Source organism: Astatotilapia calliptera, chromosome 6 (genome assembly GCF_964374335.1).
Source record: "Astatotilapia calliptera chromosome 6, fAstCal68.1, whole genome shotgun sequence".
NCBI classification, from domain to species: domain Eukaryota; kingdom Metazoa; phylum Chordata; class Actinopteri; order Cichliformes; family Cichlidae; genus Astatotilapia; species Astatotilapia calliptera.
The window spans coordinates 23671603-23693427 of record NC_137427.1 but is presented as its reverse complement, the minus strand read 5'-3'; the positions used below and the strand labels follow the sequence as shown (position 1 = coordinate 23693427).

At 41.5% G+C, this 21825-nt stretch overlaps 1 protein-coding gene across 1 annotated transcript; it reads right to left on the bottom strand.

Moving 5' to 3' along the window:
- Positions 1 to 3581: 3581 nt before the first annotated feature.
- Positions 3582 to 19448, bottom strand: smox (spermine oxidase). Its single transcript, XM_026171178.2, has 7 exons — positions 19309 to 19448; positions 12119 to 12353; positions 10033 to 10259; positions 8299 to 8472; positions 6403 to 7123; positions 4912 to 5072; positions 3582 to 4124 (listed from the first exon to the last, which is right to left on the bottom strand). Exons 2-7 carry the CDS (start codon positions 12324 to 12326, stop codon positions 3972 to 3974), a joined length of 1644 nt encoding a protein of 547 aa, XP_026026963.1. The 5' UTR covers positions 12327 to 12353; positions 19309 to 19448; the 3' UTR covers positions 3582 to 3971.
- Between the last annotated feature and the right edge of the window lie 2377 nt (positions 19449 to 21825).

Genomic DNA, 21825 nt, shown 5'->3' with positions numbered 1-21825 from the left:
AGTGAACCCACGCAGACAAAGGAAGAACATGCAAACTCCACACAGGCCAGATGGTGAATTTGAACCTTGTTCTTTCTTGCTGTGAGACAGCAGTGCTAACCACCGCGCTGCTCTTTATGTATTGTACTTCTAGTTTCAATTCTGTTAAGTGGAAGAAGTGAAAGCAATTACTAACATCCTGTTGCAAAGGGAAGCAGAGAACAGCAGGCAGTGGAGTTGACACAGGCATATGTGTTTTTCAAAAGTTTAGTCTCTGCTAGAGTGCCTGATGATCCAGCTCAAACTATAAGCGTTCAAGCCTAATCCTAAAAGCAGAGAGCACGTCTACTTTTGCCACAGCATTCTGGATGAATGTTTTTCAGGGAGCTTTTACAGCAACGTGATATAATAATGAATAACAGTAGTCAAGCCTAGAAGTAATACAAGCATGAACTAACCTTTCAATATGAGGAAGTGTGTTTCTATTTTAGCGGTATTTCCCAAATATAAGGTGTTGGTCTCTACATGCTATTGTGGCACACATTCCCAACTGTCAGCTAGAATACCACATAACAGCTCCACAAGTAGGGAGGAAGGAAAGCACAATATACATGCATGTAATATAAATTAAGCTAACAGGTGATAAAAAGTAGATATATTGGTAATCTTTAAATGTATTTACTTACAAATCCTAGCTTTAGCTGATCTATTAAGTGCCCCACGTACAGGTAAATATACAGTTAATTGCATAATATTGAAAAAGGAAGAAGGGTTTCACTCATTTTTAATTACAAACCCACTCAGGGGTTTTCCACCTCTGCTTAGATGGGCTGAAAGTTGCCCAGAGGCTTGGTGCCGATTCACAAAAGATCAAGGTTGAATATTTATTCTGCCTCTTGCTCAAATTAAAAGACGATAGGAACAGGAGGAACTCATTTTCTCACACCGAGCCATCCATCGATCCAGCACATACATCAGACATCATTCACAAGCGACGCTTCGAGCTCAGTGCAGAAAAACACAGGTGTATAATGTATAAACCATTACTGCCTTTCTCTGAGGGATTGTCCTGACATTGTGTGCCTGCATGCTCACAGAGAGGCATTGAAGTGAGTCATTGTTAATGCTTTTAATGGTTTTCCTGCAGTTACAAGCAGAAAGTCTGTTGTGAAGGCCAAACCGCTGATGACTTCTGAAACGTGTTCTGGGGACTGCAGCTGAGCAGCAGGTCACCTTTGTTCAAATTCAAATACATTTAAGCAGCAAACGTGCACAAATATCAACACTATTATTAGATACCAGGAATTACGACTATCTAGTTTTATATATGGGCCTTTCGACTTTGTAATTTTACTGCTTTTACATTTTTCCAAGATTTGGGGAATGCATTGAAATGTTGTTTTGAATGTGTGCGTGATGGTCTTTGTGGATTGCACTGAGTGAGAACAGAATGCACCCCATGCTAGAGAACAGACATCTTTTCTCAGTTGTGAATTAAAGCTCCCTTTTTTTTCTGTGTGGCAGTACGAATTGTTCCACCTTGAAAGGAGCAATAACAGCGACTTCAGTCAGGCTCTGTCTGCACTTGCCCACACAGTAATGAGACGAGGTCTAATCAGACAAAGTGAAAACACCTGTGTGGGTGGCCCGTGACCATTTAGAGGCTTTAGTTCCCAAACAGTTTAAACACAAAATTAAAGAGCCTACACGGGTCGTCTGTTCATCTTCGGGGGGCGCGCCGTGTCCCTCAGCACTGACACGTTAAACTCTTGGATGCACGTCATTCTCACGTTTGAACTTGAGTCTATTCTCCTTCTCGTTCACCATCTGACGCTGCTTGATTTTCATATCTGGCAGCAAGTTTACATCACGAAGATGGATCTGTGTCCTTGCTGCTTATGTGGTCGTCAGTCTGTGCTTCAGCTGTTTCCCATAAGAGCCGAGCTGCCTGTAGGGTGCAGATTCGCAACCCTCAAATTATCTCGTCTCTGTGCTTTAACCCTGTAATGCCAAATGTTTGATGCATGGATTTCTGTGAGTTTTTGAGACTAAGAAGTTTTGGGGCATATAGGAAAATAAAAAAGAAGTGTCTGGGTTGAAAAAGAGACATTGAGGCAAAAATCTGAAACACATACTGTTTGCAATACTTTGGAAATCAGGTAAAAGTCTCTGTGCAGAACTGATATGTAGTACTGTAGGCTTCTTTCGGCTGCTTCCTTAATGTGGCTTAAATAAAGCTGACCACAACTACAGATCTGCAGCCTAAGTAGATTTTAATTGGAAACTTCCAACCAAACATGTGATCAGTAATGGATTCTGGGTAACCATTCGTGACATGGTGCTTGTCAGGGTGCACCGATTTATCCTTAAAGCACAGAGGGGCAATTTTGAGTTACTTTCCTCTGCAGTTATTTTTTGTGCCGGTCTTGGAGTTCTCTAATTATATGTGAATGTTTTAATAAAATAAAACACTTTTCTGAACCATTTATCAATTCTGTGAGATTAATTCTGAACAATCTACAAGCAACTGAAACAAATAATGCACTGAACTGACATCTGCCTGCCAGACTCCACATAAGTTATTTTCTTCCATGCTCTATAAAGTCCAACAGTTAGCGTGTTTGTTGACATGGCTAGCATAAATTGGTGAAAGTCAATGTTGTGAACTTTTCCCCTTAAAGCTTCCCATATTCAGTGTTGGAAAAGCCACTTACTCTTTCCCCTAATGAAAAATAGCCTAAATGTTAAAAAACTTTTTTTAAAATGAAAAATTTAGTCATTTTAGCTCTCCTGATGTGATGAAACTTTTGTTGCTGACACATCCCATTTCTCAGTCTTTTAATATCCAATTTTGGTCAGCATGTGTGAATCGGTCTTCTGCTGCTTGTGGTGCATCTTGAGATGCTCTGCTGCATACCTCAGTTCTAACCAGTAGTTATTTGAGTTAATATTACCCCCCACTTAACATTAAAGCAGTCTGGCCATTCTCCTCTTACATTAATAAGGCACTTTTCCTCAGAACTGCCTCTCACTGGACATTTTCTTTTTCAGAGCATTCTTTGTAATACTTTAAAACATTTTTTTTAAGTAGTTCCCTTAAATTTTTGAGTAAAATTCTAGCTGCTCATCAGTTTCTAAAATACTCAGACCTGCCTATTTGGCACCAACAATCGCGACAGATTCAGACCTACCATGCCTGAATCATGCAGTTGCTGTCATGCGATTAGCTGGTTAGATTTGTGTGTTAACAAGCGGTGAGGGTTTGTAGTTAAAGAGGGCTTGTTTTCATACGACCACCTGACTCTGGAAAATGATGATCGGTGGGGCGTAAACACAGAATTTAAAACCCGTTTTCATTTGTTGTTAATTGAAACCTTCCCTGGTCTTTTCCGTCTCTGATTAAGAGGATTGACAGTGTTGTCCAACAGAAGTGGAGGCTGGGCTGAGGCCTGTTCTAACACCATCTGTCACTTTGGAGCCTTTTTCCTCTTCTTTCCACGTGCACCACTTTGTGCTCCCTCTCACTCAAAATAATGAGAACATCTGCACACCCACTGGTGTTTAATAAATTTAATGAATCAAGAAAACAAAACAAAACCGTATTAAATGATGATAAAACTTTTATTTTGTTAAAACCTTCGATTTTTTTTGTTTAGTATTTTCATTATTTTCGAAATAACATAGCATTACGTACAGAAGGCACTTACAAAAACAAGTTAAATTACAGATGCTGTTATTATAAACATTAAATTACTGATTAAAAAAAGAATGATAAAGAAATGAAATGACAGCACCATTGGCAACTTCTGAACAGTACATCTCAAATAAAAATTTAGCATGATTCAAATCTACAGTACAATAGAAACAAAAGTCATTTGTTACAGGTGTAATAATGCCCGAGCTATGCTTTTAAGTATAACTTAATCATCAGGATGAAAAGCTTCAACTCAACAGGTTTGTATTTTTTTCACTAGTCAGAGGTTCATTTATTTTTATATATTAGGCTTCGTGGTTTCCGCGCTGTTCAAGTCCTGGTAAATCTCCATCAGGCGAGTGGCCTCTCTCTGCCCTGATAGCAAAGCACCATGGGTAGTGGAATAGTATTTTCTGTGGGTGGCCTCTCCAGCAAACAGGACCTGTAAGGGCTGAGCAAAGAGGGGAGGAGAGGAAACCAGAGAGGGAACAAAAATGAGATTCAATCACGATCCATCAATGTCATCATGTTGGTTTTTTCTGTTTCTCCTGAGGCACTCGCTCCTATTTCACTCCCTTGTTAGTGCTCCACATGTAGGAGGCTACAGAAACTTTCCTGAGGGCTCGGGATTTCACTTTGCCAGGGTTGTACACTTCAGCAGAAGGGGGTCATGCCGTTCCTTCAGCAGTGTCAAGTGAACACACGGATCCTCCACCCCCACACTCCTAGCCCCTTCTCCCTTTCACCCAGAATGCATCGAGTTTCATGGTCTAGACTTTTGGCCTGCAATCAGCACTTCGGACCCTCCTGACACCAGCTGTATTCGCTCTGCACCAGCTGGGCTCTGACATGTATGTGATGACGCGGCCACACTGGGCACATGATCTCTGAGTGTGGCCGAAGGTTGTAAACAAACCATGAGGGCAAAAACACTGCCATCCCAAACGTCTACACTCAGAACAGTTCAGCTTCTAAGTAAAAAATATAAGATTTCAAACTATAAAATAATCAGTAAAACATTTTCTAGAAAGGGAACTGTGGAAATAATTATAAAGAAAAAGTGTAAAGTCAACATACAGTATATGGATAAAAGTGGTAAAATGGTCAATAGACTGGCACTTACATGGCACTGTTCTACTCAAAGAGTTTGTGTAGTGCATTAAAAAAAAAAAAAGGATGTCTACTAATCAATAAATGACAACTAAATATCTAGCAACTGTAATGTAAGCAGTTCTTACTGGAGCCTTGGTGCTATTGGCATAAGGTAGTGGCATGGCCAGCTTTTCACAGTCCGCACCACTGGATCCGACTCTGGTGAAGGAGTAGGAGCCTCGGATGTACGGGTTGCTGCCCCATGAGGAGCGCAGGATGCGCCGGGGCTTTGGAATGTCGGGGTTCCCTGGAGATGGACGAAAGGGTGGAAAGACAAAGGAGTCAGCTGAGATAAAAAGACAATGACAGTCAGCAAGTCGACAATAGCTGCTCTTATTATCCGTCTCAGCTCTCACTGTGGCAGATCCAACATGTTTAGGAGCTACCATGTCAGTGGGTTAGGATGCTAAGATTTAAAAACCATCCCTAAATCAACAAAAGCAGAGAACGATAACTGATGGTTGACATTTCATGAGCCACCATCATCATCAGGTGTGAAAGAAAGAAATGTCTGTACAACAATTTCAAAGCAACTCCAAGTTGTTGAGATGTTTTTCAGATACCTCTAAAATGGTAAAATTATATGAAAGACCAGCAGCTAACCTGGACTAGCTTTTACACTTGGATGTTTAATCTGCCAACACAAATCAACTTGTGACTGTGTGCGAGCAGAGAGGCACCAGTGAGTGATGCAATTAAGCAAACAGCTGAAGGGATTAAACCACGCTGACCTAAATGAGGAGTGACTGTATGTGTTTGGCTTCTCTGTGCAAATTACAGTCCACTGACCTTATCATGAAGTGACAGTAAGTGTCTCTGTGACCTACTTCTGAGGTAGAATATAATCCGAGACCTTTCCTCTCTGCACTTCTTACCTTATGCAAGTTGCCAAACAGTAGTGCGTGTTACATTTTAGCTTCCAGTCACTTTGAAGCAGTTAGTCAGCCTTCTGTTTTTTCCCCAGTTGCGCAAGATGTGACGTGCATCATGTAACTGGTAGCAGCAAGTACTGGATTGTTTGTGTATGTATAAAAGAAGGGATGGTTAAAAATCCCAGTGACAATAAATGACTCTCTGCCTTGTGCAACATCAGCTCTCTGAGCGGTGACACGAGACTGGTAAGCTGCTGTTCACCGAACACAAAGAAGGCACCAGAGTCATTCAGCGGTATTATCTCTCAGCCTTTCTTTGCAGAAAAAAAAAAGGTGCTTACATCACAGCTGAAAGGTGACATCATTTCCTTTCTATGAAGTACAATGACCCAACCTTAATCATAGTACAAATGAGTCACTGAACTCACAGCCTCAGACTGAACCGTGTTAGTTTTAGATGACTGATTCTTAGTGAAGGCTTCACTAGAATTAAAGAAGGAGGTTACAGCTGAATTTGCCTGGTTTATTAAATCCACAGAAGTGAAGATTATAAAAGTAGAGATCTCTTATTTGTCCTCAATAGTTCTTTGTTAGTTAAACTAGATCCTATTTTAAATGCAGTTTTAAAAAGTCATAAGAATAGCATATCTTGTTATGAGCGTAAAACTGTCCAAGCTCTATACATCTGCGTCTACATGCCCTCACCTGTAAAGCGCCTCAGCAGCTCAGTGCAGGTCTCGGCCACCGTTTCGTCATCGCAGCGCTCCATGTACAGCGCCTCCTGCCCACAGATCCAGCCGCTCAGCATGTAGCCGTAGCGCTCAGGTGGATAGAGGACATCAAAGCTACAGATTTTTTTGTACCACAGCTCCTCGGGGTAGGCCAGCTGCTCCAGTTGGGCCTCGTCCTCCCACACAAATTGGATGCTGTTACACTCGGGGCTCCAGAAGGGCTCCTCAAACTCCAAGAATATCTTGTCGGTGGTGCTGATGCCCAACTTCTCGATGGCGAGGACCTTGTCCTCGGGAAGAGAGGGCGAGAACATGGCTTCGTGGTTTTGCTTCAGCACGCCCAGAGAGGTCGTCACGATCACGTGGTCGGCCATGATCCACTCCTCATCCTCGCACTCCACGCTGACAGGGTGACCCCGCATCACAGGCTGGCTGCTGTGGTTGTTTTCATTGTGGTTGTCGTCGCTGCTCTTAGTGATCACCTCCTGATGCTGGGCTGAGTAGTTCCAGTGGATGCAGCGCACCGGCTTGCGAAGGCAGATGGTGTGGGAGGGGATGTCCTGGGCCAGGAGCTCCATGATCTTCATAAAACCTTCAGGGATGACATAATGTGCCCCGGGGATCTCCGTCCACTCACCAAACTCACTCAGGGACACCTCGTCCATACTGGGAGAACTGCTTTCACAACTTTCCACCTGAAACATGATGCAACATCAACATAGAGGATCAGGTGTCACTAAAGTAGCAATGCTAACATTCAAAATCAAACCTCTGCAGCCATTAAAGTATTTACTGCGTGTCAGCAAGTCATCTCTGCAGCTACTGCACTCAACAAATCAGCATGAATTAACTAGTTTAAACATACTGGGAATACACAGGGTTTAGAGGACAGCTACACCTGCTTCTGGCTCATTAGCTGGTGAACCAGTATGGCAGCAGTTACCTAATGTTTGCCATTTGCTTCCCTGCTGCGTTTCTCCACATGCACTCACTTTATATTCACTTTGAAATATAAAGTTATACAGGCTATAACTTCAGTTCTATGAGGATGTACCTAGGCCACTAATGAGCTAGGTTAGCATAGCTTTGCTTGTACTACTTGCAGGGTTGATAGAAAATTAATGTTTTCAACAACTATGTGAGGCGACAGTCAATCAAGATCTATTTGTCTATCTAGTTGTGGTCAAGTAAATCTCCCTAGGGGACACATGACACACTGGGACTGTTATGCCATGTTATTGACTTCATCCCTTTATGAGCTAATTGGCGACAGAAGAGGATGGTAACGAAAGAGGAAGATTGAGGCAGAGGATCTGCTACTGCGATGCGACCGTTAATGGCAGCAGGTTAAAGTAACAGTCCCAGATTCTCATGTAGTCTCTAGGAAAATGAATCGCTCAGCCCAATTAAAACAATCCAGGGTGATCACTAAGCAGTATCCTGAGAGGTGGACTATGCAGGCTCACATTAAACTGGAAAATGTGATCATTGCTGTGACTTGTCACCCCAATTTAACTGATTAAAGTGAATTACAGGCAGCTAGCCCATGCTAAATGCTAACCACAGCAATGTTAGCCTACTTTATGAATGAAAGATTAGGGTTGCTATGGCAATCATACCAGACAGATGCCCCATTCCCATGTAAATGACGTATGTTAGCAAGATTGTTTTTATTTATCTGCAAGTTGTACTTACGCCGCTCACTGTGCCTTTTTTTTTTTAATTTATAATATTTATTTGTCCATTGATAGCTACATGGATTATAGGCAGCGATAAGGAAACAAACCAAAGCTTCGGGGTTCATGAGTATCAGTTATTTTCTAGGACTCCAAATTTACAAATGTTTGTCTTCAAACGAAACAACGCACACCTTGAGGTACTGCTGTAGCATGGACAGTTTGACTTTCTTGGTGCTGTCAGAGTCATCAGGATCCAACATGATCTTCTTGCGGACCACGTCTCGTGTAAAAACGCCAACGCTGTTCTGGCTCTCAGCACAGACGGGTTTCCCGTTCTTGAAGAACTCCTGAGTCAGCTCGTACACCTAAACGAGAGCAAAAGGCAAGGAACGATGTAAAGAAAGCAGGGCATTGTGAAATGAGGAACTAAAAGAAACCAGTTTATTTCAGTCCAGGCCAGATTTCTGTACTTGCAGGACTAAACACTGGCATCATGGCGAAACACTACAGACAGAACAAGTTACAACACATTACAGGCCGGTAAAAAGCAGAACAAAGACAGCAGTAAAGGACACTATGAAGAAATGCTGGTGTGCTGACAAAATGTGCTTCCACAATGTTGATTATGAACCATTTCCTAGAAAGAACAGCCAGTAAGGACCACATCAGTTATGCATCAACATGTATTGAGTCAAAACATAACAGCGCAAAGCTGTTGTCTCGACTTCCAGTTAATGAATCCCTGACTTTCCGAATGCAGCCCATGTACTGGAGTTTAGACATTTCAGGTTGAATGTTACGCTTGGGCCTAAGTACAAATGGTTCCAACTGACTTCCTGACTCTACCTCACCTTCCCAACCCCCAAATTCCCCTTGTGCCTGATGGTTTCTTGCTTGATTGCATGTGTGTTGGTCATTTTCTTAGCTCTGATCTCTCTCCCAGCTCTGTTTTAAATCAGCATGTGCACAATGCTGAGCTATTTGCTGACTGTTACAAACTACTTTTCGTTTCGCTCAAGGAATAATCACTGAACCACACCCATTTTCACACCTTGGCTCATGTGATTAGGTAGAGGATCATCAGGGGGTCCCTTTTATGATATCACAGTACACCGTGTGGTAAAAGGGAAGTGATCCTGTGCAACTTTGCGGGCCGCAAAGTTGCACAGGATCACTTCCCTTTCAAAGTCAAACCAATTTTTTATACGCATCACAAATACCAAGAGAGCTTGTGCAATCAAATGTGCATCAAAGCATGCACTATATTCACAAGAGCTGGAAAACTGGAGTGATTTGAACAGCATAGACTCATTTCACTGTAAGAGGACAATTCACCACAAATCTTCAGGTTTTAAAATAATGTAAAGCTCTTTTTTCTGCTCATATCTGCGAAGCTGTAAAATTCAGATTCGTCACTGCACAGATGCTGAAAAGAAAAATGTGTGTGTGCTGCTATACCTTCTCTCTGTAAGTGCTTTTCCAGATGTGACCTACTTAAACAACAACTTACACAACAGTAAAAAAAAAGAAAAAGAAAATGTAATGAGCGTGAGAAGACTTGCTACAGTAAAATCACCTTGCTCACTACAATAATTTATTGAAGCTGTTCCAGCCTGTTTTTCCATGTCTGCACAAATGCGTTGCTCTTGTGCATCACTTAATCCACATTCTTATTAATCCAGCCTAACATATTCTGGATTTAAAATCATGGATTACAGCTAGAACAAAGTGAGCCTGCACAGTGAGTTTTTTCAATGGTTACTGCTGACCTTATATAATCTGGCTACTGCCGACAATATGTGGCAAAATTTCACTTGCATATTGAGTTGTTATGCAGGTTGAACATCCAGCATCTCTGTTCGTGCACACTTCCATTTTTGCATGCTGATGTGTGCATCCAATTGTGCGCAAATGTGTCCCCTCACCTCATTGTACAGGTCACTGAACTCTTCCACCAGGTCCTTGGGGATCCTCTTCCCGACATTGGTCTGGTAGTGAGCCACACCGTTCTTGGTGTACAGGCTGATGCGTCCCACACTCCTCTCCCCATCTGTGGTGTGTTCAAGCAGCCCGTTGTCCTCCGCCAGGTGGTATACTGGGTTCCCATTGGCACCATGGATCCAGGTAGCGCCAAGCTCCAAAGTTGCTTTTCCTGTAGTACAGAAAAATCAATAGAGATTAATTTAAAGAACACAGGGTCTCCTAAGTGCCCCTGAGTGATGCAGTATATACGGTCTTCTTGGCTCAAGCACAATCACTCTGGAGTTTTGGGTAATTATAGAGTTCAAAAGTAGGTCAACGCAATTAAAATACCAAAGCTAAAGCCCCAGTGGAATACCATGAATTTTCTTTTCTGAGGATAATAGCATCAAACCCACTGTATGCGTTCACTTTTTGATAAAACGACAGAAGTAACCACACGCACTCAAGCACACAAACACAGCACCTAACATATAGACTTACGTGTAACCGAATGCGTGCATGTTTTTTACATGTGGCTCCTTTTATGCGCACAGAGCCAGGCTCTTTTTATTAACCGCTCGTTTGTTCTTGCCAGTTAGAAGAATTCATCATGGTGGAAATCAGTGGAAGGCTAAATTTTTCTTGCCTAAGACTCACAGTTCAGTTGATTTTGTAAGATAATCACAACAACGTCACTAAAATATGTAGAAATGCATTTGAGGAAGTGCGGTTTTTGGCATATTCAGGAAATCCTGATTGTGCGACTGTATGACTGATTAACAGCACAGTTTAACTGAAACTAACCAATCAAAGTTAAAAACTGACCATATGTCAAATATTGTTTTCTTGGGAAAACCTCAGCAGATTTTAAACTGTTACCTGGAAATTTTTTTTACCTAAATAGGGCAAAATTATTAACTTAGTTTTTCTGGCATAAAATTCAAAACCTTTTCTGTACAGTTATTGGGTTCATAAGGGGCCTTATGCAGGTCTGTATGTTTAAAATAAGATCAATAAGACGCTGCTAAGACGAACATGGCTAGGTCAGTTTACCTAATTAGCACATTTTGTTTAACAGTGAAGTGAAGTGGCTTCCTAAAGCTAGTAGCTAGCTACCTACAGAAACCATTTTGCAAGTTTTTGTGTTTTATTCATTCATCAAATTTTTTTTAAGCTTTTGGGCTTCATCCATAAAGATGGACGTAGCTTCCAGGTATGACAGGTGAAGTCAGTGCTGAAGTGCCTTATGGCATTTACACAGTCATCAGGCAAGGACCTTTGAGCAAACAGCCGCGTAACTACAGGGGCTGTTTGGCTATTGGCTCAGTTACTAGCTTCAGATTACATATAATAAAACATTTTGTAAATTATTTTCATTCTAAATGCCTTCTTGGGTCAGGACTGTGTGCATTTAGTGAACAATAAGACGGCAGCAGCGAAAATGCTCAGCTCACCATAACAGGACTTCATTTACGTGTGAGTGACGAGATGGTGGCTACGCCCAACTATTTTATTCACCGTTTATGTGAAGTTAAGCTAGATGCCCTCATATTTTAGCTAACAGATAAAACTGAAATCCATTTAAAAGTGCAACATGTAGCAATTTTCATATATTAAAACAGTTTGTAATGATCTGTTAGCTAATGCTAATTTAGTTGCTCATGCTGATAAACAGCCAGCTTTCTAATGTTGTCTTGAGTGGATAAAGTTGATTCAATCACACTCTCGGGGCTGATAAATTGCTGTTTTCCAATATCTTTAACAGCCAACTTAGACTCTTAATCACACTCGTGTGGGTAATGTGACTTCTTATTAACCAAACAAAATCAAAACAGAGAAGCTTTCCAAACGACTTAACCAGTGACCTCGTCCATGATCCATTCAAATGATTGCCAGTAAGCACAATGGTTTTCTAGAGACTTTGCCCCATCGTATAATATAACTTGACATAGAACTTCATGATTTAATCAACTGGAGATCTCCATTCTACCCGTTAACCCAATTAGTGTGTGATGCTAATTTTGGGTTAAGACAGAAAAATCCTCCCACCGTGCTGAACGCTCTGAACTCTCCCGCCGATGTGGTCCGATGCCTCTAGGACAGAGACATCAGTGAAGCCGTTTTTCAGTAGGATCTTAGTTGCGGCCAGGCCAGCCAAGCCAGCTCCAATCACTACTATTCGAGGCTGCCGATGAATACGTAGGCCGCTACTAAGAGGATCATCAGTGCTGTCTGAGGAAATTTCACAACTTTGCATGCCGTCCAAACTCCTCTGCAATGAAGGCTGGGGACAGAGCAAAGAACAAGAACCAAGTTACAAATGATGACACTGACAGGAGGGTGACAAATACACATGTAAAACTCAGAAACTCCACATTATGTAGTTTTGCTATGTATAGGAAAGGTTAGGGAAACTACTGAGAGTGCATTTTTTACTTGACACTGGAACCTTTAGAGCAAAACTACCCAAGAGGACAATAAAGTCTAAAGCTATTTAACTCAAATTTGCTCTGTACATGTAAAACAAGTGTAACAGCAACACAACATGTGTATATCTGTGCATGCGTGTGTTCGTAAAGTGCCAATTTGCTCAGAGGTTCTACATCAAGAAAGATCAGCTTTAAGTCTGTCAAACTCTTAGCTTCCAAAACCCTGTTTTTAGAGCCTGCGGCGACTATCCATGTGATGATTTCAGTTTGAGGACTTTTCGAAACCCAAAACATTTACAGGTGTGCCCTGCACATCTGTGCTGTTGGCTGCCTGACAAACGTATTGCCTGGGCATGACTTCACCACCCTCAGGACGATGACAGAAAAAAGTGGCAGGGTTTGTTAAAGGCAGTTACCTTGGAGAGGAATTGATGATAAATATAAAAAAAGACATATAAAAAGAATGGAATTTAAATTCTCTCTCACCAGTTTCACCTACAGAATAACAAGAATAACAAGGACGTGGTGAAAATAAGATAATAAAATGATCTTGTTCAGCGAATGTAGCATACACAAGACGATGATTTATTCACACTACCCAACCAAACCAGAACTTTTTGACCAGTAGACCTCAAACCAGAGTCAAATCTGGGCCTCTTTGGTGCTCTGCTTGTTGGTCTAAGTATGTTCTTGTTTTAACACAAAAATAAAGCCACACGCAACCTATTTTACAACTGGTAAGTCCTGCTTATTGGCATTCCTGTGAATATAACCAACATTTACAGCTGTGTTTATACCTGTGATTAACTTAATGCCATGCGGCTAATGTTCTGCCTTCCCATAGTGTGTCTGTTTATTATTAAGCACAAGGCCAAATTAGAAGCGATGAGACAACCCTGTTATTTCCATCAGAGAATAGACTATACAAAGGCACAAAAGCAAACCCTTGCTCATTTCTTGCCAGAGTCCCTCTAATTTAACTGAAACTGCTCAGAGACACCGTGACTGTGAAGACATAACACACAGACGACCTTGTTGTTCAGCCACACAAGGCTGTTCACTATCGATGTATGGACAGCTGTGGATGAGTGTGGGAAACAGCACGGAGGACATTCCTGAACGTCACTACAAACTAACACTGTAGTTCCTTATGGGAGATATATCGGTCAAAAGTTATCACCATTATATGATAACGTTTAGGTCTGTTTTCCTACTCCTGACTTGTACAAGCATCAGCATAATGTCTTCTGAGGTAACCCATATCCTGCCCCCCCCCCCCCCCCCCACACCACACACACACACACACACACACACACACACACACACACACACACACACAACTCCCTGCTTTGTTACCACAGCAACACCGGAGAGAGTTCAGTACATAATATACTGTTTAGAAAATAGACAGAGTTTCGTTTGCTTGAGGCCACCCAGCTGAAAGACGTACACGCACTCTGCAGACCGCAAAAAGACATAACTGTGACACACAATAGGCCTCTGCACAGATATTAAACTTTGACTTGATTTTGGAGGGTTTTTTTGAGGAACTGTGTTGTAAGAAAGTTGTGAGCAGTGATAGTTCAGTTGCAAGATCAGCTGATCAAAGAACAAAAAGGCTGTCAGAGAGGAAACCACAAGCTTTGACAGAACATCTGTACGAGAAACGCTCGTATCCGACGGCTGAAACAGATGTGCGTTAAACCCTCAAATCTGCCCGTCAGTACATGACATGTGGCCTGACTTCATGATCCTCCTCGTGAATACAGGTCAGACTTCCTGGATTTGTAGAACAGGGGCTTCTTCCAATATTTACTATGTTTGAGGGGTTCTTTTTTCAGCAATGTTTCAAATCACGGAGCAACACTGTGAATAAAATAATTTTCTTCTTATTTTCCTCTCCCCCGTGGATGATGTTTATTTGTTTTGCTGGAATTTACAGATTTAGACTATAAACTGTATATAAAGACGGATGCAGCTGCCACGACATCACCCACTGACACCGTCCTGCCTAGAAGCTGAGCTTTTGCCCGCTGCTATCTGGGGTTTTTTTTTTTTTTTTGAAAATGGGTGTGATTGGCATAGCAAACTGAGATACACCCCACAATCTTATGACAGCGACTTCTAAATCACAAGATAAGCTCGCCATAACGCTTATGCTTCTTTATTGTCCTTTGAGATGCTGGAGACCATAAAGCAATTAGAAAAGTACAGGGTGTATCAAAAAGAAACATCTGATTTCAAAGTGCTTTAATTCTGCAGTCGTTCACTGGTAACAATCGAAATACGTACTGTTAGAAAAACAGGATTTGGGAGTTTCACGTGTTTTGAAATCAGATGATTGTCACACTCACAATTCCCAATCTGACGAGTGCAGGTTCGAGGCACATTTACATTGGTTTTACTTTTCAGACCAAGAAGCTATGTCTATCTTTTCTATACACTCTGTAAACTGGAACAATATTGTGTATCCATTAGGGCTGCCACGATTTGTCGACTAGTCACGATTACGTCGACTATCAAAATCGTCGACGACTGATTTAATAGTCGACGTGTCGTTTGAAGCTTTGTAAGATCGCAAAAGACGCAGGAATAATAGCAGGATTTAAGAGTGTAATAACGGACTGAAACAGAAGATGGCAGCACAGCATGTACAAGGATGCCAGCTGCCGTTAAACCCCGAAGAAGAAGAAGCAGCTGTGTCCCAGAATTCATAGCGCGGCCCAGCTTAGTTTCCAACAATGGCGGTAGCTAGTTAGTTTTAATATTACTCTTATTATTCTTTCTGGGTCACAAAATAAACGTTTAACATATTTTCAGGCGAGAATGTAGCTGTGTAAACCTCAAATATCAGCTCAGTTTATCAGGACACCACATATTTTCAAAAGCGCTCCGACATTTTCAGAGACGTCTGTTACCCACTAGCTCGATAGCTAGCCGGGGGCTAGGTCACTAGCGCCATGAGAACACCGGACTCCCGGCAAATTGTTTTCAAACCCACCGCCGTCTTTCGCGACTCAGGTTAAATATATATGAGTCACTTAGATAAATTAAAAATGTTGTTGTTTGGCTTTTTTTTTTTTTTAGTATTTTATTTGTTCCTGAGTAAATCGGTTTGGCTGAGATTAAAGTTATAGTTTTTACACAGCTGAATAAACAAAGCAGACAGCTGATCATCAGAAGTGTGAGATGCTGGAGAATATACTCCGGTGTCCTGTTATATTTTAGATAGCAAGGAGTTTATTAAACTTTACCGAAACAATCTGCAAATTTCATTAAAATTGAATAAACTATCATCTTGTCTTTATTTTTAGTTAGCACCTTAAAAGCTTAAAGCTGTAAGCTAATGATAGTTATATAAGAGCAGATGCTGCTGGTGCAATAAGCTGTAGTTTTACGTCCAGTGGATGATGATCTGATTAGTCGACTAATCGCATAAATAATCGGTGACTAGTCGACTATCAAAATAATCGTTTGTGGCAGCCCTAGTATCCATGGACACATAATCTATTGATTTTCTCAAACTGTATTATTACTAACATATAAGAATATTAAGCGGTTAATCCATGCACAACGCTTGACTGACTCCATTCTCCATTAGCACTTGTGAACAAGCTACCAATTAAAACACTGAATCGCATCTTTGTAAGTATTAAATGAGTTTCAGTTTTGCCTTTTTCTCTGAAACTAATCCCAGCCATGAATGCTTTGAGCTGAGAAATGTTCCATTTACTCTCTGCACACAGAAACAACAACAACAAGAAAACAGTTTTAACAATGACACCAATCATCAGTTACATTCCCAGAATCTAAAATTGAAATATGAATTCAGCATCAACATGAATGGACTCATTCACAGGCTTTAAAAGAGGTTGGTGTTAGTCTGCTCTATGTATTTCTGGAACAATAATATATTCATGAAGGACTCAAAAATGTTTTTTTTTTGGTTTTTTCGGTTTTTTAAAACCCAGTCGGGAACTACCATGTCTCTTTGCTCTGCTGCTTCAAAGGCAGTTTGTTTAAGAATGTGGTGTACAAATGCGTTTTTGTGACATTATGTGATTTTGATTTTTTTTAAATTCTGCAGCTGTTAAGTTTGAACATCACACAGGAAACTGATTTGTGGCAGAAAACAAAACACAATGACAACAACAGAAAAGAGAAAAGGATGCTGGTGAGCTATTAGTTGGGTACCTTTTGGTTTATATCCTTCAGCCCATTGCCTCTGATCATATGTATGTATGTGCAAAACCTTTTAAGCTAAATTCTTTATTTCACATGATGCAAATGTGTATGATGTTAAACTAGTTTCTACGGATGAATTACGCAAGCGTTTCCTCAGACACAGTCCACAGAAAACACAAGTAACTACGTGAATCATCTCCAGCAACCAATAAAGACCCACCTTCATGTGTGACTTGTACTTACTGTTTACATTATGATAAATGCCTCAGCTTCTCTGACCACCACTTTGGAGGAGACGCACATTAACACGCTGACCTTGTGTCAGCACTTTCCAATGTTGTATATGACAACATTGTGACAGTCCCAGTTGTTAATTTTTCAGAAATGCTTTCTATCTACCCTCTATATTCCAGAACTGGGACTTTACAGGCTTTGTCTCCCCCCTCCCCACTTCTCCACACACTCGGACTAAGACACTCAGACGTGGGGGAACTTGTGCCTAAAACAAGATCCCAAACCAGGTTTAGGCCATGTTGGAAATCATGTAAGGTTCATTTTCTTCTTTGTGCTGAAATGTAAGTGCAACATACCCATCTAGAATAACTCTGATGAAATCTGGCTTGACCTACAAAAGAAATCCTATTTCACTGTTAAAATTCACCTGAACGGATGATGATCTAATTGATGGAAAGCATTTAATCTCTCTCACACACACACACACACACACACACACACACACACACACACACACACACACACACACACACACACACACACACACACACACACACACACACACACACACACACACACACACACACACACACACAGAACTGACAGATTGCGCATCACTCCGTGGTAGCATGTAATTCTATGGCTGGGTAATACACTCGCCACATGTCACCGCACCAGGCTTTACACCACTAGAGCAGATTAATGTGTGGCTTGGCCTTGGGTAGATAGACGGCTGAGGGTGGGGTGGAGTGAGGAGAATAGACGGGGAGGGGAGGGGGTAGGGCTACCATTGACCTAGAAATAGCAATCTACAGTACAGTGTGCGTGCTGGTGGACTTGTCAAGTTGCAGGGCGAGTCTTGGGCTGGAATGTCTTAAATCACTGAGTCTGAGCTCATTCGTGGCTCTCATCTTTACTGCTTTCCTCTCCGCTTTGATTGTGAACACAGCCCTTTCCAGCTGTGTCCACACTCACATCTGCATTTCCTCTTTTGGTCCCATGCGAGTAGTAGCATGGAAATGGACATTTCTAAATCCTTACATGAAAAAAGATGGGGGAAGAAAAATGCAGGGTAGTCGGGCGGGGGGTGTTGCCAAAGGCCAGACATTCCACACTTCTCTCCCATCTCTACATTTCCCAAGCTGGGAGGAAGGACCGGAGGCACCCCGCTCACAAAGACATAAACACTCCACCGACGTGCCCCTTTATACACCACACTGTTCTTCTCCAAATGCAGATAAAGAGGAGAGCCGTGCCCTAAGATGCTGCTGCATCCAATAATTAATGAAATCAATTAGAGATGCACAAAGAGGGTATACAAATGACCACTGATAGAGTCAAAGCATAAAATTCACAAATCAGAAAACATGTAAAGCGAGAAAACCAATTAAAGGTATTTTAAGCTATATTTGTAGGAAATCACGACAGAGGTTAACAACAGGTTTTGTTTTTGGGGTTGTCGAGCTGTAAAAATCCCCTTCATTTACATATAACATTTTTACCTGCAAGGACAACTTTATTTATTAAATCATTTTCATGGATTCATTGATAATTTTTTTTTTTTTAAAAAGAAGGGGAGTACGAGAAAGTGAGAAGCTGATCAAATAGAACTCATCAATAAGTAAATGATTAAGAATAAAATTAATTAGGTCTAGAAAAAAATCCGATAAACTGAAGATAACGAGTTCAAAGATCATTAGAAAAGCAGCAGAGCAGAGAGAAGGTAAAAAATCTGTGGAAATCAGACTGTTTGATTCCCTGGTGGATATCCTGCTTGGATCAGCTGGAGTACAAGCCTCCCCCTGCCACGTATAGCTCAGCTGTGATGCCAAAGTGGCAGCAGTTTGAAACAAAGCAAACTCCGTTACTGCGTTACTTTAACTAATTATCTATGAAAGACAACACGTGATGGTGAGAACAACAACAAACATACAACACCTGAAGGCACCTCAAAGCGGACATTTAGCGAGAAGCAAAAACCCACCTTATTCCAGCCTGAGCACTTTGTCCCGACACACACACACACACACACACACACACACACACACACACACACACACACACACACACACACACACAGAGAGAGAGAGAGAGAGAGAAAGACCTGCGATACATCAACTAACATCTGATGTGCTCGTCCACCGGCGAGCTTAAACACAGGCAGCAGTGCCCGTTCATATTTTCTCAACACAAACAAGTGGGTCACGTTTTGTGTGTACGGTTGCCTTCAGGACCCCCTGAGCTGTCACAGTGTTTCCACAGATAACAGAGCCTCTTTCCACCCCCTTACGTTAACAATTAAAATCACGGCGGTCCTCTTTACCGTCCCGCTGCTGAATAATAACTTGTCAAATATGTCAGTTTTTTCCCTTTAGTAGAAGAGCTGGTTACCTGACTCTCTTGGTCTTTAGCTGTAAAACCTCAGAGCGCTCCGTTTTCCTTTGTGCCGTTTTTTCCTCAGACCGGCTGCGCTTTGTATTTATGCCTGGAAACCAGAAGGAGCCAGTTTTTCCGTGGCGCTGCCTCCTCATTAATAATGCAGCAGGAGCGATGACGACAGACCTGCCCCCCGCTCCGCCTGTGCCCATAGAGCTGTGGGCTGTACAGACAGCACACACATGCTCATCTATTCAGACAGACATTCGGGTAACGTTGCGTTCCGCGTCATTTTACTTGGTTCATGTGTGTTATTTTTGACCGTGTAGTAGTCGTCTTTTTTACTAAGACCTCCGTAAATCACGTTGTGATTGGTTTCTTGTCTTAAAGAGAGCTATATAAATAGATTTTACTTACATGCATCTGATGGATAGTGTATGATTTCAATCATCAGGATCTGCACAGCCCTGTTATAATGGAAGTTTTTTTGTGATGTAAAAAAAGACACCAATATCTATCTATACTGTCAGGATATGACTGTGTTCAAAATAAACAATCAGATTCAAATTCATGTTAAATAGTAGTCAGAACACACCTGCCACCAGTGTGGCTGATTAAAGTCAAAGATCAGCTGTCCTGAGACTTTTCTGACTTTACTTGGTTGCATCTTACAAAGAGCTTACAAAGCATTGCTGAAAGATATGGTATCAGTCAGGAGAAGGGTGCAAATGATATTCTAAGGCATTAGATACGGTATACTGTGTGAGATAGTGAAGACAGTCGTCTAAAAGTGGAGAAAATATGGTGTAACAGTGAAAATAATCATTAAAACATGAACAGTTTGCCCCAGAGTCACATAATCAGACCTGGGCTTTGCACGGCCCCTGGGTCACATCCAGCCCTTTGGTTATTGTACCCTAGACACCTTAGTTACTCATATTTGTATGTGGGTTAACAAATGAGTTTGAGATTATGGAGTTGGCACCAATGCACTCACTGAAAGGTTCCTGGAGATAACTGCATGCTTGAACAGACAGGGACAAATGGGTAGATGTTACAACCGATGGCTATCCAAATCTGACAGAGAAAATTTGAGCCAAAATTGGTTTTGGTGTTCTACACCAGGATTTGTTGCATTTTGCTGTTGATGAAATTTTGTCATAAACATATGAGTTAACTTCATGGGGGTCAGAGCACCAAGTCACAGTGTGTTGGACTTTGGAGGGGCATGAGACTGAACACAGTGACATAGGCCACCACACAGCTACCATAACAGTGGTATTTATCCACGTGTCTGATCAATTGTCTGTCTCGCGTCAGCTGTGTTACATGTGATTTCTTTCGCCACGTGTCTGATGACCTGTGTTACATGTGATTTTTTTTTTTTATCTAAATCTTTTAAATGTTGGCTGAACTGCAATTTTAAAAAAGTTATTCGTAAAGAGGGAAGTCTTACATAAAGGATGCTGAATGACCTTCAGCACAACAATCCAAAGCATGCTTTCAAATCATGAAAAGAATGGCGTCACCAGAACAAGGCTAACACCAAGACCTGGATCCAGTAGAAATATCTGTGAGGCTGTGAGAAGAGGGCTGTGCACAGGAGATGCCCTCACAGTCTGACAGATCTGGAGCGCTTTTAACACGGGAGAGTGGGCAAGTGTGGCTAAATGAAGACAGTCTGAATGCTCTATTAAAATGAAATAGTACTTCAACAGTATTAGTTTAAGGATGTGCCCATCGACATAACCAGGCTGTTGTAGTTTTAACTCATAGAAAAATTATTTTATTTTTGTAGTTTTAATCACAGCTTGGCTGATGAGGCTTTGATGGATGTGTTTATTGAGACTAATTTTGTGCCCTCCATGTAATAAAATGCTGAGAGCATCAGTACAAATTTTCAATTTGTATTCAGGTCTGGGCCTTTAGTTGAACCAGGCCTGAAGGTTCAGTGTAAAAATTTACTGTTATCTGTAAGTGTTCATAACTTTGGCTTTTTTTTTTTTAATATATTGTATATTTTTCACAGAGCTGGATTCATTGTACATAATGAACAATCCAGAGTAGGAATAGCAGTTTAAAATTTATTTGAGATTTTGCACCGTGTGTGTACAAAAGGCCAGCCAGTTCGCAGAACTCATGAACGGAGCCACATCTGCGGAGTAAGATATCAGCATACTGCTGCCGTTTAGCCAATGAGCGGTGAGGCAACCCATTCTCTTCGCCAATCAGAAGACACAATTCTACCTCATCACTACGCACACGTCGACGCAGAGAGTTCGGTCGGAGCTGCAGGTGGGAAGAGTCAGCAGAGTTTACTCACCGTGTGGATTTTCGTTCCTTCTAATGCTGTTAGCGGTGTGCGTCCATGAGACTAAACCACACCATCACTCACCACACGGCATATAGCATTTTACAGTCTGTTAAATCCCCTCACTCACATTATGGATGTGTGCTTCGGATTCTTGCTAAATAAATGAGTGAACGACAGATACCTGAGTGGCAGTGGATTTTGTGGATATGCCATCTGTT

Bases quoted from the DNA above. Each gene is read 5' to 3' on its own strand.
- smox (XM_026171178.2), bottom strand. From the start codon at position 12,326: ATGCAAAGTTGTGAAATTTCCTCAGACAGCACTGATGATCCTCTTAGT. The intron at 5,073-6,402 runs GTGAGGGCATGT...GTCCATCTCCAG, and splicing joins GCTGCTGAGGCGCTTTACAG to GGAACCCCGACATTCCAAAG. The intron at 4,125-4,911 runs GTAAGAACTGCT...CTCTTTGCTCAG, and splicing joins CCAATAGCACCAAGGCTCCA to CCCTTACAGGTCCTGTTTGC.